This window comes from Ictidomys tridecemlineatus, chromosome 4 (genome assembly GCF_052094955.1).
Source record: "Ictidomys tridecemlineatus isolate mIctTri1 chromosome 4, mIctTri1.hap1, whole genome shotgun sequence".
NCBI classification, from domain to species: domain Eukaryota; kingdom Metazoa; phylum Chordata; class Mammalia; order Rodentia; family Sciuridae; genus Ictidomys; species Ictidomys tridecemlineatus.
Genome location: NC_135480.1, coordinates 107,000,996 through 107,016,762, shown reverse-complemented (window position 1 = coordinate 107,016,762; position 15,767 = coordinate 107,000,996). Strand labels below are relative to the sequence as shown.

Here is a 15,767-nt window from a genome sequence, read left to right as displayed (position 1 = left end):
TACACATTGAGATGATGACTTCCCAGTTAGAAGAACAGGAGGCACACTTCCATGCCCTAAGAATGGCCTTGCCATTTAGCAAGCATCAACTGATATAGACATAATGATAAAATAAAATGAAATATTATGTAGATAACTAGATGTCATCATCATCATCATCATCATCATCATCACCCAGAGTTGGTGTTGTTTCTACCTCATTCATGCTAGGCAAGCACTTTATCAATGATCTACATCCCTAGACCAGGACCTTATTATTACAATGAAGAAAAGAGAACCCACAACAAACTGACAAACTCCAAATAGGAATGGCCAAGAGGCACTCAGTTTCCACTCATGGACATTGACTCCTGCAGGGAAAAAAAAAAAGAATAAGCACAAAGTCTGTGAACACCACACCTATGAGGACTCGAAATCTTAATCACTCTAAAACACTTTGGAAAGAAAGAACTGTGCCCTAAAAGGCTTATACATAAGAGCCGGAAAAAATATTTCCCAGCATATGCATAAAACACAACACAGAAGTAAAATAAAAATTAACAAAAAAATTAACATGATGATATCTCCCAAATTTCATAATTTACCAGCAACTGGCTCCAAAATCTTAAAGAGGATGAAATACTAGAGAGAATTAAAAAGAGGTCTGGGGTAGTTCCTCAGGGGTAGAGTTCTTGCCTAGCATGTTGAGGCACTGTGTTTGATTCTCAGCACCACATATACATAAATAAAATAAAATCCCATTGACAACTAAAAATATATTTTAAAAAATAATTTAAAAGAATGATATCAAAAATTATTAGTGAATTCTGAGAGAAAACACACACACACACACACACACAAAAAAAAAAAAAAACCTGAGTGAATTAAGGAAGAAAGTACAGGATACAAAGGAGAAATTCAATGAATTAATAGAGACATTAAAACGAAGTAAACAGAAATCTTGGAAATGGAAAACACAAATAAAATGATCATTTGAAAATCTTGCTAACAGAGTATACCATAATGAATACAGAATCTCAGAGCTGAAAGACAAAGTGGCTGGTCTTGAACATTCAGACAGAATTAAAAAAAACAATAAGTAACAATGACCAGAATGTGAATGAATTAGAGGACCCAGGGACTTCATTTATTCCTTCTAAAAAACTATCAGCAGCAGCCCACATGTGCCAAACATCAATGTTCTAGAGAAGAGGAGTTAACCATGATGTTTTCCTCAAAAGAGAATGTGGAGTAGTAGGCAGAGCAAGGCATTAATCAAATCATCACACATAAACTCTAATTACTTAGTGTGGTCAGTTCTAGGAAGAAAGGTCTGTGGATGGAGAAACTGTAACAGAAGGGCCCTGTGTCCTAGCTCACTGGTCTCCTTCTCCTGTCAGCAATGGTGCATACACACAGCATCTGCATGGCTAGGTTTTCTCAGAGGACCCTCTGTCCTAGCTGAGATCTGAAGAGGACATTAGCCTGCAGGGAGGGGAAGAATACTCTAAGCGGCGGGCAGTGGCCTGCACAAAGACTGTGCAGGAAAGCATGGGTTTATTTGAAGAATTTGAGGAAAGACTTCTGGGTAAGGTTAAATTTGAGAGACAAAAAGCAAAGATTTCTCAGGGCCTCCTTGGACACTTCAAAGTTATATCTCTGCAGGACGAGTTTCAGAAAAATCTGGTACTTTTTAAAGCAGCATTGTGTTTCAGATTATCCAAGGAGAATATTTAGCTACAGTGTGGAGAATGGTTTGGAGAAGCAATAGCATACCCTAGACACAAATAAACTACAGAATTTTGAGATTCTGAGTAGGTCTGAGAAATACTACTGGCATCGTGAATGGATTAAGGCTTTGCTTTACACTAATCAGAATAAACCTTCAAATTTGCTTTTTAAGTTTCTATGTCTGAAAGGACCCTGCAAACCAGGTTTCAATTCTCATTATCTGTCTGAGCCCCTTGCATCCCCTCTGGGTATACCTAGAGGGTGATAATCAACAAAGGATAACAACAAGTGACAATGAGAACAACAGAACACCACTCTGTGGAATTAGAACAGTGCAAATCCATTGCAAATGAATTTAGATAAAATGTAGAAACAATAAAATAAGTACTTCACCATTAAGGTTACCAATGCCTCTCTGTTTCTTTCCACTGAGAAATTACTGTGAAATTTTTTCCACTTCAACTTCTTAGCTCAGTTAATCAGCCTCACTTGATCCTAGCCTGAATTATTCTTTCTTATCTTTTAAAAATAGCTTTAAAATAAAAAAAGTCACAAACTCGTTGCCAAATACTTAGAGCAACAGAGAAAACATAATGCAAGTTATGAAGGTCCTCACAAATAGGATTATACATTTTAACATTTAGGTGGACGTTGTCTCCATCATTCACTTATACACAGGCAATTTATATGGAGATTAAAATAATTGCAAATATTCACAACATTTTTACAGCTTCCACTCACTATAAATATTTATGGCCTTTGCCTATTTTTCTATGAAGTAGTTTGTTTTTGTCATTGGTATTGGTATTGGTGAGAATGTCATGTATCGATGTGTGTATGTGTGCCTGAGTGTTTTTTAAAATTTTTTAATATTTATTAATGCATTATAGTTATAAATAATACTGGGGTTTGCTTTTACACATTCATAAATGCATATACACATTTTGCTTCATTTAAATCCCCCACACTTCGTCTTCCCCTGTGATCCCCACACCCCCTGCTCACCTTCCTCTACTCTATTGGTCCTCTTTCTATTTCTTTTTTTAGATTGGTGAATTATAGTTTTATATATAAAATTCTAATGCATTGTGATATATTCATATATGCACATACATGACATAATTTGGTCAACTTCAATTCCCAGTTCTTCCTCTTTCCCTCTTTCCCTCCTCTCTCGATGTTGGTTCCTTGCTGCTCCTCTAATGATTTCTCTTGCCTGAGTGTTTTAAATACAATCTTGGGTTAGATGCTTTTGCCACAGGAAAGCAAGGAGCTGAACTCCAAACCTTGATTCTTGTGTTCCTATGAAAGAAAATTTAAAGTCAAGACACCAAAAGCCATGCCAGAAAACTTCATTATAAATGAAAGTAAAAGGAAAGTGAGGATTAAGAAAAAAGCACTGTCAAGAGAGTGAGAGTGGGCCTTCTCTGAGCAGAGAATGGCAAAGGAGGCGGTGCTGACTCCAAGTTCATTACTGTTTGATATTTTCCAAGAGAACTGGGGGCCTCCTTCAAGCAATCTTCACAAATCAGGTGTTCAACTTCTCCTTTTCATTGGGGTTTTCAACCTTAGTTGGTCCTGTACAGAAATGGCATGGTGGCTATCCTATTCAGGGGGCTTCATCTACTCGTCAATCCCATGTTAATATGGGCACTGGGGTCAGAAGTTACCTTAGTGTGCCTGCTTTACTAAATGAATCTTCCTTCCCTGACAAGAGAAGACACCTATAGCTATAATTCATAGCTTTACACCAACATTAGTGAACTCTGTCAAGAATTAGTCCCATTAATCCTTTGCTTTTGATGCGTTTTCTAATTAGCTCCTTAGATTCTGTTTATTTTCTAAAAATTAAATGCCACCCTTTGCTTTCTCATCCACTTTGAAAGTAGTTTTAAAAGACCCTAAATTAGTTTAAAGAATGCTTATGATCTTGCCATGCATTTCACTGTTCATTGCTAGCTCCCACCTAACACTTTTAGATATAGGAAAGATTTGAAGTATTCTAAACAAATGGATTCTCTCAATGAATGTTAATGCAGCATTGATTTAGAAGGTGTTAAAAAAAAGTGGTCTTTCAGTTTGACTTTCATTTTTCTTCAATCTTATGTCAATGTGGATATATGACAGAATTGGCTAATGCTGGTAATTCTGTAACCTAGTAGTTTAACTGATATTGCTATCTTATTGACAATAAATATCCTTTTCTATCATTATTACCCATTCACACATTCTTTCAAGAAATCTGCATTGGAAGCTTATTAAATCATTGAACTATGTCTTTTGAATACAATACTGAAAACAAACAAACAAACATAAGCCTTATTCTTGTGAACATTTCCATTGTCTGGAAAAGAAATCTGTTAAACAAGTAAACATGCTTATGGTCTGAACCTGTCCATCAACACTATCTAGCCTTTACCAGGTGTCAAGGCTAGTGGATTCTTGCACCAATATTCACCATTAGTAGAACAGTGAACTGATACTGGAATAGTTTGAATCCAGCACTTCCTCTAGGACAGACATCTCTAAAGTGTAGAAAAAGGTCACACTGTGATCTTGGATTTTTGCCAGTTGGGAGAGGCCATGAAAACCTCATACTGCCTCTCATATTATTTATTTGTCATTGAAAGGGCAGTTTTTGTCCTTTTTTCCTCATTCATGCTTTTGCTAAGGGAAACTGCAGTTTTAATTTGAGATTTGCAGAGTATTTTTGTTTAATAGTTTAAAGAAGGTTGGAGACTTTGTGATTAAATGTGGAATATAAAAACTACAAATGACTGCAATGTCATGAAAATAAAGAGCTAGAATATTAGTGCAATCCTCAGAAAATAGTTTTCTTCTTTCTCCTTGCAATCTGAGAAAATTAATATAGAATTCTCAAGTTCAATCTGGATGGGAAGGCTTTCCCACACCTTTTCACTAAAAAGTAATGAGGACACTGGCAGCATGGTGCAGATGCTGAGCCACGACTTGCGAAGAATTAAGAGGACTTGACTGAAGCCTGACTTTTATAGAAAATGTAAAGTCTATGTTTTGGGGGTAATGTGAAAATCAAATAAGATGATAGATGGGAAAGTTTCATCACACAGCCTAGGACACAAGTCAGATTCTATAAATGTTAATGATACTTTGCAAAATAGAAATAATGAAATGATTGAAGGTAAAAATAAAACAAATTAATTTCAAGTAGAACAAGAGTATAACTGGATGTGAACTGGCACAGACAGGGTTTTGGGAGATAATTTCTGAGACAGCCCTATTGAATCAGGCAAAATTGACTGCCCATTATAGGGACAAGAAATATGTCTCCAGCTAGTTACTATTCTCTTTGGACTTCTTACCCAGGATATAGGAATGGAGAATAATATAAGAGTTAAATATGAGATCTCAGCAACTACAGATACATACCAAGATAGGAAATCATTTTTAGGCAAACAAAATATATGCCTTCCAGACAAAGTTTCTTATTATGTAGATATTTATTGAAGAGAAGGGCATTGGAGATTGGTGTTCAGGGACATTAAAATTTTTAAAGCCAATACAACCTCCATAATTCATTCCTGAACAATAAACACATTTCGGAACACTTTTTTCAGGGACCTTTTCACTTCTTTGTTCCTTAAGGAGTAGATCAACGAGTTCAGCATGGGGGAGACAATGTTGTTTAGTATCTGCACCACGGCCCCAAGCAGAGCATTGGGTGTGCGCTGCAGGTAGATGATGATGACAGGTCCGTAGGCACAGAGGATGGCAGTGAGGTGGGCACTGCAGGTGGAGAAAGCCTTCTGCCTGCCCTCTGCTGAACGAATCCTCAGAATGGCAATCCCAATGTGAGTGTAGGAGACACAAACGCTGAATAAGAGCATTAAAGCCAGGAGGCCAACATTAATGGAGCCCACTCTCTGGGCCACAGAGCTGTCAGTACAAGCCAAGGGTAAAACTGCAGGGATGTCACAGAAGAAGTGGTCCACCTGATTGGGGCCACAGTAGGTTAACTGAAAGGTAAAGGAGGTCAGTGTGGTGGCATGGACACACCCCACCAACAGGGCTACCGTGACCAAGCTGACACAGACTGCAGGTTTCATGATGAGCATGTATCTTAGTGGGTGACAGATGGCAACATAGCGATCATAAGCCATCACAGAATAGAGGCATCCTTCTGTAGAGCCCAGCAGGTGATAGAAGAAGAGCTGTGCAGCACAGCCTTTGTAAGAGATGGCTCGGCTCAGACCAGAGAGATAAAAGAGCATCTTGGGACAGGTTACAGAAGGGAACAACATGTCAAAAACAGACAGAAGTCCCAAGAAGAAATACATGGGAGTGTGAAGAGTGGAGGATGAAATGATTGCTGTAAAGATGAGTAAATTCCCAAGCAGGGTGAAGAGGTAGATGGAAGAGAAGATGGCCAAGAGCACAGTCTCCAGTCCCTCCGTCTGAGGGATTCCCAGAAGGATGAACTCATTCAGCAAGCTGTGATTTCCCATCTTGCTGGAAGGCTGTTCTGGGTTTTCACAAAGAACATGAAGACATGAGGGTGGGGGCTGGTTATGACAGACACAATACTACTGCACACATTGTCAACAAATTTTATTTTACCATAAAGTTAATGATGAAAATAAATTTCAGAATTTTATTCTAAAAGACATTTGGATGCTAGCAAAGTCCACCTACCACTTCACAACTGAAGGCATGCTCCTTCACACGTATGAATACAAAGCAAAACTGAAACACTAACAAGGTAAAATAAAGGATGGGTTAAGAGAACAAAAAATATCAATATAAAGCAGAAGAGCACAATTTAACTAATGTCCTTAACACACCATATAATATGAATTCCTTATAATTATCTGACCTGGAAGCTTGATTTTCTGTATTCCTTTTAGTGTATTGTAGTTATTCAAAGATGTCTCCTGATAGACTAAGTATTCAGGAAAGGTTAACTTGGGTACCCACATATCTGACTAGAAAAATGGATAACCATACATGACAAGGAGCAATAGGATGTGGGTTGTCTGAATAACATTCTAATTAGATAATTTGATATGTTCCTTAGTTTAAACTTTTTTTTTTCCTTGGTACCAGGGAATGAATTTAGGAGCATGCAACCACTGAGCCACATTTGCAGATCTTTTTATTTCTTATTTTGATACAGGTTTTTACTAAGTTGCTTAGGGCCTCACTAAGTTGCTGAGGCTGGCTTTGAACTTGTAATCCTCCTGCTTCAGCCTCCTGAGCCACTGGGATTGCAGGCATGTGCCACTGCTCCCAGGTAGTTTGTACATTTTCTTATATGAAAATGGTTATTTTACTGAAAATAACTTACCAGTAGAATATACCTGGGGACTTAAATTGTTTATATATCAAATGCAAATGTGAGATAGTTAAACATTGTTAATAGTGTAATTTTTTGAAAACTTAGAGTCATAAAACTAAAATATTTAATTACTACAACTTTGGGGGATTTTTATGTAAAAATTTGTATTTAAAAATAATAATTATGGTAAGAATATTTAGCATTAATTAACTTTCTTCACAGATTTATAAATATACTGTACAGTACTGTCAAATACAGCAGAGCATGTTCATCACTGTATCTCTGGAATACCATAGCTACTATCATTTATTATTGGAATCAAATTTTCAAGTCCTCTAAAATAAATATTTTGTCCTAAGACAATTATCAGCCTTTTATAATAATTCCAGAATGCAATCATTGCAGTGAATCTGCATTTCAGTCTACATTCCATGCACAATGAAAGGAATTCATATTTTCACTTAAGTGCAGTGTTTTCTAATTCCTCATCTAGGATAAATGGGATGAGAATTGACCATCCTCATAATTACTGGCAATCACTCATTCATTGTCTATTACTGGAGTGAAAAAATGTAAAAGATAGATGGAGGTTGAGAGTCAAGGGAAGATAATGAACTTCCCCAAGTACAGGGAACATTGGAGAGAAAAGAATAAAGTTTTGCGACACATAGAAGAGAATATGAAAAGCAATGAATGTAAAGTACCTAAAATAGGACAAAACTATTCACACACCATAGCCTGTTTAAGATATATTTGATCATGCATGTTGGTTCATGAGATAATAAATTACAGAATATTGTCACAATATGTTAATGCAAGTATTTACTTTCCTGCTGTCATGGCATTGAGTCTCTAGAGACTACGAGTATTGTGTTGGTGGGCTCTTTGAGTCTTAGGACCTTTTGGGTTTCATGTTGGAAAAAAAGATGACATTCTTTACATTTTTCCCCTGTACTAGTGTTGTCTTTTCCCTGTGGAGGATCATCTAAACTTGAAACCAGTTTATATTTGTACAGAACCTAAGAGAGAGTGTGCCTGCTAGGTGGCGCCCATGCTCTGAAGTATCGACCTCTACACAGGCCTAGTTGGAGGTCTCTGAACAATTGAGTCAGGCTCAATTAACAGAGAGGGAGAACAGGGTAACTGCCATGTAGGTATTTTAACACACTCCTATGAAAAGATGTTTAACAACATCTTTAGAGAGAGAGAAATTTTCAAAATAATATGTGATATTTTAGCTGTGAAAATGCCTAGCATAAGGAGAGATGTAGGCAGGTGCCTGAAATTATGATAGATTAAGTGAATGGGAAAATAGTGTTGAAACTCTGGGGCATTGCTATAATGATGCTTGATGTATGATTGATGCTCAATAAACACTTGCTATTGATTAATCCAGGAAATTTTCCCTCCAAGAATTGCTATAAAGATTAAATATGATGATATTCGTGATACACTTTGGAAATGATAAAGAATTTTACTGCTATCTGGAAGAGAGGGAACGGTGATTAGAAAAGGCAAGATTTTTTAGATGGTAACATTTAGTTGTGAATCTAGATTAGTTTTTGCTATTAGTTTTGATTCTGATTTCCCTTCATTTTACTTATATCAAAAATAGGGATCATATTATATTTTAAGGGTTGTTCAGTAGATTAAACACAGTAAGGTTTTGTGAGGCACCTAATAAAATGTTTGACATTTTGCAGATGCTATTTAGTGCTATTCAAGCGACTGCTATTTACTATGTCATTCTGGCCAAAAAAAGACACTCTTTTGCTGCTCTTGTTTAATATGAGAGTGAGCAAAGCTGCCATTGATAGCACAGTTTGGGAAAGTTTCAAAGAATACCCTTTGGTCTCCGAGGAGATTTTGACGGGGCTCAAAAATATGTATATAGGGGAGAAGAATGGGGACCACTACTTAAGTGCCTACTGTATCCCTCACATGTAAGCCCCACTCAAATCCATTCAAAACAGTGAATTATGAATTATGCTGGAACATGATATCATGATGCACAAGGGGAGAGAAGACTCATGTTTTTGAGGCTTAAGCAAAAATCCCATGACTTCTTTAAGATACAAATTCAAAGTACAGAAAGCCTATAAGAAATTTCTCATGAAAACTATATTATGGCAGATTGAAATTTTACTTAAAAACAATTAAAACAATATTTATTTTTATAACTTCAAATGTTATTTTTAAATCACTAAATATTCCATCTAATTATTTCTAGACTCACAACTAGAGAGTTTCATAAGCCTCTGAGACACCTGGAACCAAGTATGATAATTTAAATAGTAATTTACAGGACACCCATAATAAAAATTAAGACAGCTTTTGTAGAAGATTGAAGTCAAGGTCTAACATTTTTCTTTTTCTTTTTTTTTTAGAGAGAGAGAGAGAGAGAGAGAGAGAGAGAGAGAGAGAGAGAGAGAGAGAGAATTTTAATATTTATTTTTTAGTTTTCGGCAGACACAACATTTGTTTGTATGTGGTGCTGAGGATCGAACCCGGGTAGCACGCATGCCAGGCGAGCGCGCTACCACTTGAGCCACATCCCCAGCCCAAGGTCTAACATTTTTCTATGAAATATACAACATGGCATAGCTAGAAAATTTTGAATTCAAGGTTTAAAAGCCCAGATTCAAAAATCCTTTTTTTGGTGGTATGACTTTGGACTAGTAGTTTATCATCTCTACAGCTCTGCTTCTCCCTGTACAAAGCAGAAAGCTTTCCCCTGCATGGGTAATCTCACCCTTAAGTACTCAGTCAAAACTCATCATTCCGCCCAGGACACTTTGAGAGTAAGAAGAGATAAAATTAATAACTTAAACATAATGATAAGGGTAAAATGGGGAAGTTCAGGCCAACAACTGAATATGCTTTCTTTTTTGGCTCCTCATTTTTTCCCCACAAGTCAGTACTTTAACATCCAGCACTACAATGGTGTTCCCTAGCATGTGGGATGTTCTTAAAATTGTACTTTGAACACAGTGGGCACCCAATAAATGTTTGGTTTTCAAAAAATAAGATAGTATCTACATCACCATGAAGATCAAATATAAAGATGTTCGTAAAACGTTTTGATACATTAGATATGAAATAAAATGATCATACATTTATTACATCATACATTTATTATGAAAGTCCCATGCTGATGGACTTGGAAAGTACCTACATTCAGAGGAGAGTTGTGTCCCAAGCTCAGTGACATCAATAAAGGAGACAGGATAAGGCCATCACAAACTAAGATTGGAGGTCAAACCTTGGGAAACAATACATTTCAGGAAAAGGAGACAGAAATGGAAGAATTTAAGAAGAAATGTATTCATTTCTCAGAAAATAAGAAATAAATTGGGAAATTTTTTTAATGTCTTTGTTTCATTGTTATTTTGAACTTATCTACCTAATATATAATTCTCAGCAATTTTGTAGTGGTTGGAACATGATAGATGTTGAATTGATTAGGAGAGAGCAAAAAAACTAATAAAGGAATATATTCGTGCATGCTGAGTGCTAGAGAGAGGAAATGGGGAATGGACCCTGACCATTACATCAGAAACTGATGCCTGAGTCATGCATTCTACACCACAAATATTCAGAATGAAGTTGAAAGGCAAAACTTGAGAAACATGGGGAGAATTTCTAAGTACTTACATGATCAAGAAGGTCATACTGGCTCAACAAAGAAAAATAAAATTTTCCCTCTTTTTATCTTACTTTTTTTTGATAGGGCAGTGGAACTTTCTATACCAAATGTGTCTCTTCCCTAGATGCCATGGGATTGAGCTTGAATTCTCTAGGTGATGACCTCAAGTGGTCTTTTTCATTTGCAAACAGAAAGTGAATTCTCTACATGCTAGGTGACAGAGTGATTTCCTCCAAGTTAGTGGAAACAAAATTATCTTTTACATCTCTGGGACTTTAAATGGCTTCAAGGTCCCTCTAGAGAAGATTTCTCTGTGACATATCCCAAGACTCACAAGCAAGAGCTCTGTGAGCATAGGGAGCAATTAAGTGCTGAATGATGAAATAGTTCTAGAGCTACAAGTTAATACACAGTTATCAAGATAATCTTCCAAGGAATTAGGAACCAAAGAGTGTGTGAATCTCACCTGACCATCCACTTCTCTGTTTGGGGCAGATATCTCATTGAACTTTTGTTCTCTATAAGCCTGGGGGAATTTGGCTGCCTATTTTTCCATTTCTCCAATTTTCCCCTATCCCTTGTCTCTTGTGGTTTCTCATTTCCCATGGGCCAGAACTCAATTGCAAGGTGACACCTGCTTTAAGGCTGCTGGGAAATGCCTTTATTCTGAACAGCTGTGGAATTGGCTCCACTTGGCTTGGTCACTAATCTACAAAAAATTGATTATCAATATTGAAGAATATTCAGAAAGGCCAAAGCATCAGGACAGACTTGTGTGGAGATACCTCACTGAAGTAGTCTCTATTTGTTTTGTGTTGCACTACACTCATGAAATTGCCAGTCCCTCCCAGCTGGCCAAATCACATCTATGATAGTGTTACCTAAAATTGTCATGGAGATGAAAATTCCCATTTCCCAGTGAAACGATGTTCTAACCATCATAGCATCATAGCACAATGTATCAATGTATCACTCAGGAGGGGTGATTCTGGTAGAAACAAGCCTTCTGCACTGCCAGTCATGTACATATACTATATACAGCACATAAAATTATGGAGGGTACACAGTACTTGACAGTAACTATAGATGAATAAGCATTGGCTATATATTTACTAAATTATATTCTTTTTTGTTCTTTTCAGAGAATATTCCTACTATTTGTTTAAAAAGACCTTTAAATAAAACAATGTTCTGTGTTATGCTAGCTCTAGCCTAATACTTTGTTCAGTGAATATCTTGGTTGTATCAAGGGGCCATGTCTGGTAATTAACATAGACCATCTAGGTCTGTGTGAGTGCACTCTGTGGTCTCACGATGAAGAATTCGCCTCTCAGAACATATCTCATGTTTAAACACACATGATATTTTGTTTTAAGTGCTTTATTACTGGATATTTTCTCCTTTGTTTATTTGCTTATTTATTGAATTTCCCCCCCTCCCCTTTACAGTGTGAACTCCAGTTGAGTGAGGATTTCTATCTGTCCTGTTGTTGGCCATAATGTCAATGTGTAGAACAGTGCCTTGTGTATAGAAGCCCGGTAAAAACATGGGACTCAAAGATTGAATTGTGTGTTTCTCTTTCATAAATTTGATCGTTGGACTCATTAACTATTTTATCTGAAAAGAATGAAATTGTACATCGTGTTTAAATAAATATGAATAAGTACAAAGTAAATAAATACACACAAAATAGAATACCAACAGAACTATTAAAGTCCTGCCTGTTTACTGGTTCATTGCGCCAGGTGTAGGGATTTTTCAAATATTTTCTTTCTCATAACCGGCAACATAAGTGTGTTTCCTGATTCAGTTATTTCCAACCAGATTGTCATGTCTAGTCTGTGGTAAAATTTTAGTTCTGTGCTTTTATCCCAGCAAGATCAGATGATAAACTCTTCTCCCTTTTCTAGCTTCTCTCTGTTGCTTTCCAGAATCTTCAGCTAAGAGAAAGAAAATTATACTCTTTACCCACATAAGTAAATCATCTCTTCTCACAAATTAATTTGGCATATGTAGTACTAATAAATATCTGCACCAGAATTTAGAAGCTATGAAATAAAATTTGGTCTTATATAGTGCTTTCTATATGTATATGGATGTGTGTGTGTGTGTGTGTGTGTGTGTGTGTGTGTATGTATTTACTTTCCCACCCATTAAGATCCATTAGATTGTAAAAACCACCCAGGGAGTTAGCTACACCACTACCTTCATGCAATAATGAATACTTGGAGAAAAAAAATGCCACAACAAATACATGACAGAGACCCAAATCAAAGCTGGCCATCCACACACTTCGTATATACTTAACACAGATTCTCTACATTTATATGACTTTATTTAAGTTTCAGATTAAGTGGGCTCTTTTGAAATACAGAGGATACAGGGAATTTGATCATGTGTACTGTCCTTCAGCCAGGTGTCCTGCAGGGCTCAGACCTGGGGACCATATTCAGGATCCTGCAGGTGAGAGAAGATGTGACGTGCAGTTGGATTTATAGATGTGCTTTATTTGAAAGTGGCAGCAGACTCCTGAGTCTTTCCATAAACCTATTTTATGTTCAGGCCAAACAAAGAAGGCCCAGTATTAAAAGGTTACATAAATACCTTCATAAGTGCACGCTCACCAGCAGATATTTTGGCCTTGAGTACATATCCTGCATCAGGGTGCTTATGACCTTGACTACATACAAAACAGAGCTGGCTGGAAGTACCAGTGAGGTAGCCTAACTCTAGCCATCTTAGGACCACCCCACACCAAGAAAATGAACACTGATATTTTTGACTTGACTTAAGAAGATATTCTTAATCTTCTTAAACTATTATATCAAACACTTTATTTACCTCCTGATGAGACAAACAAGTCACCATACCTGTAAGGCAGGGTCCCTAGAAAATGGATGCTACCTCAACAAAGTATGTTGCTGGCCCTACCTCTAGGTAGAATGTAGGAACAGAGAATTCACATTAAAGATGAGGAATCAATGATACAATGCCCGTAATGTTCCTAGAAGTGATGCAAGAAGATAGATCCCCCATAGGAAGCCAAGATAAGGGCCTTGGAGAAGGACAGTGGGGAGGGGGACATCATCAAACCAAAAGAAGACATTGGTTCTGAAAGACATTCCGTGAGTTGCTACCCTGTGTTTACCACAGTGACTTCTGGGTTAGAACACCTGTTTCTGTTCCTCAAAGCTTCAACCACAGCACTCCTTGCCCTCACCCCTAGCAATGACCGACCACAAACATACCCCTATCTGAACTGCTTCCACTTCTTAATTGAGGTGTCAAAAAGCACCATATGAAACCTGTCCTTTTAATTATGTAAATCAGGCATTGAAATTATGTATTTCTAATTGGTTCATTAAGCTTAGAGCTTGAAGAGTTTGACTGGTCCCTGCCGGCAACACTTATCCCACCAATCACCTTCACTGGACCATCAAATATGCCTTTAAAAGCCCCTAGACAACAGTCACCCTTTAACACCCCTCTCTGGGGGGCCCTCCCCTTCAGGAACTCTGCTTTCTTTCTTTTACTCTGACAAATTCTATTACTTTGCTCTCATCCTTGTGTTTGTGGATTTGATTCCTCAAATTCATGAGAACCCAACTTCCTAACTTGGTATTACATTAGCAGGGCCAGCACACACCAAGCCTTTAGTAAAATCTGTTTTACATATATATATATGTATATATATATATATATATATACATATATATATATATATGTAGTTATGTTATATATAAATATATATAGCTATATATATATATATATATATTTACACATAGTTTTTTTTCTGTTATTACTGATGTACTGTTGCACCATTTTCACCTAAAAAACAAGCCCCTTCCCTGTGCCTGTCCTCTTAACAGTTCCTTTGGAGAGATCAGGCAGAGGTAAGTGAACATTCTCAATTCTCAGACCTTTCTCTGGATCCAGAGGAAAGAAGTTCAAACCTTTAAGAATTTCCCACTGATCCCTTAGTGATATGGTCCCCACTTGATAACTGGTCCCTAGAAGGGGGCAGGTCTTCAGGGAAATGTAGCCACAGTTGCTTTCACTTTGCATCAGCTCAGAGCCCTGGGAACTTCAGGAGGAGGTAGCTGTCCCTGCTGCCTGCCCTGGGGGACTCCCAGCCCTGCACCTCAGGCCTGAGGGCCTCCCATTCTGCCTTCCTTCCCCTGCCCCTGATCTGTTGGTGCCTACTGTAGCCCCAAGTGCCAGAGGTGTGGGACTTAGCCCTGGTGTGTGTCCCCAGGGATTTCTGAAGGTTTGGCTGTTTAGGGGAACCTTGGGGGATGCCTGGAGGGGGCATGTAGCCATCTTCTGATAATCCCCATGGCTCCCTTTCCTTACTTCCTCTCTGTTTCTCTCCATCGCTTTTTACTTCCCTCCCTCTCTCTTTCTCTGGGATAAGTGATGTTTTCTCAATTTTATGTAAGTTTGTGTTTTGGAAATGTGGCTTTAAGCCTCCGTGCAACTGAATCATTGCAGCCTCTAAGCCCATCTATGTAGAAGAGACTGCTGCTGCCCATTTTGTTAATATCTGAGAACTAAAAATCTAAGACTAAAAATTTAAAGATCAATCACTCTCTGTTTCTGTGCAGGCTCCACTCTGCAGCCCACATCTCCTCCTGGCTGCAGCCCAGGCTCTCTACTTCTGCCTGCAACAGGTGGTCCACTGGGCTCACTTGCTCCTCCCCTTCCCTGCCTGCTTTTGACTTGTTTTAAGCCAGAGTATTGCATATCCAGTGTCCAACACAGACAAAGCTACCTGGCACAGAGAGAAGTCCTCTGTCCTCCCAGCTGCCTAACACTCAAGGCTTTGGCCTTGGTCAGCTGTTGTGGCCAGTCTTTACCCTAGGTATTGCTAAACACATTTCTGAAGTGCATTAGTATAGGAAGTTCACACATAATTCATATGTGATATGCAGGTTTTATTGTACTTATTTTAGAAAAAGAGTACTAAGGTTCAGGAGGGTTAAGGTTATGACACCCATGGTATATTCTAAGGAGTATTGTGGGAGCCTCCCCTGAGCTATTTGAGGTTCTTCACTGGGCCATGGAGCCAAGGAGATTTTGGTTTGGCATTGCAAGCTA

At 37.8% G+C, this 15,767-nt stretch overlaps 1 protein-coding gene across 1 annotated transcript; it reads right to left on the bottom strand.

The window, feature by feature from the left end:
- Positions 1-5,264: 5,264 nt before the first annotated feature.
- On the bottom strand, positions 5,265-6,194 carry LOC101956038 (olfactory receptor 10N1). The gene has a single exon (XM_005339501.3). The coding sequence runs from the start codon at positions 6,192-6,194 to the stop codon at positions 5,265-5,267; it is 930 nt and encodes a 309-aa protein (XP_005339558.2).
- Positions 6,195-15,767: the final 9,573 nt, after the last annotated feature.

Bases quoted from the DNA above. Each gene is read 5' to 3' on its own strand.
- LOC101956038 (XM_005339501.3), bottom strand. From the start codon at position 6,194: ATGGGAAATCACAGCTTGCTGAATGAGTTCATCCTTCTGGGAATCCCT.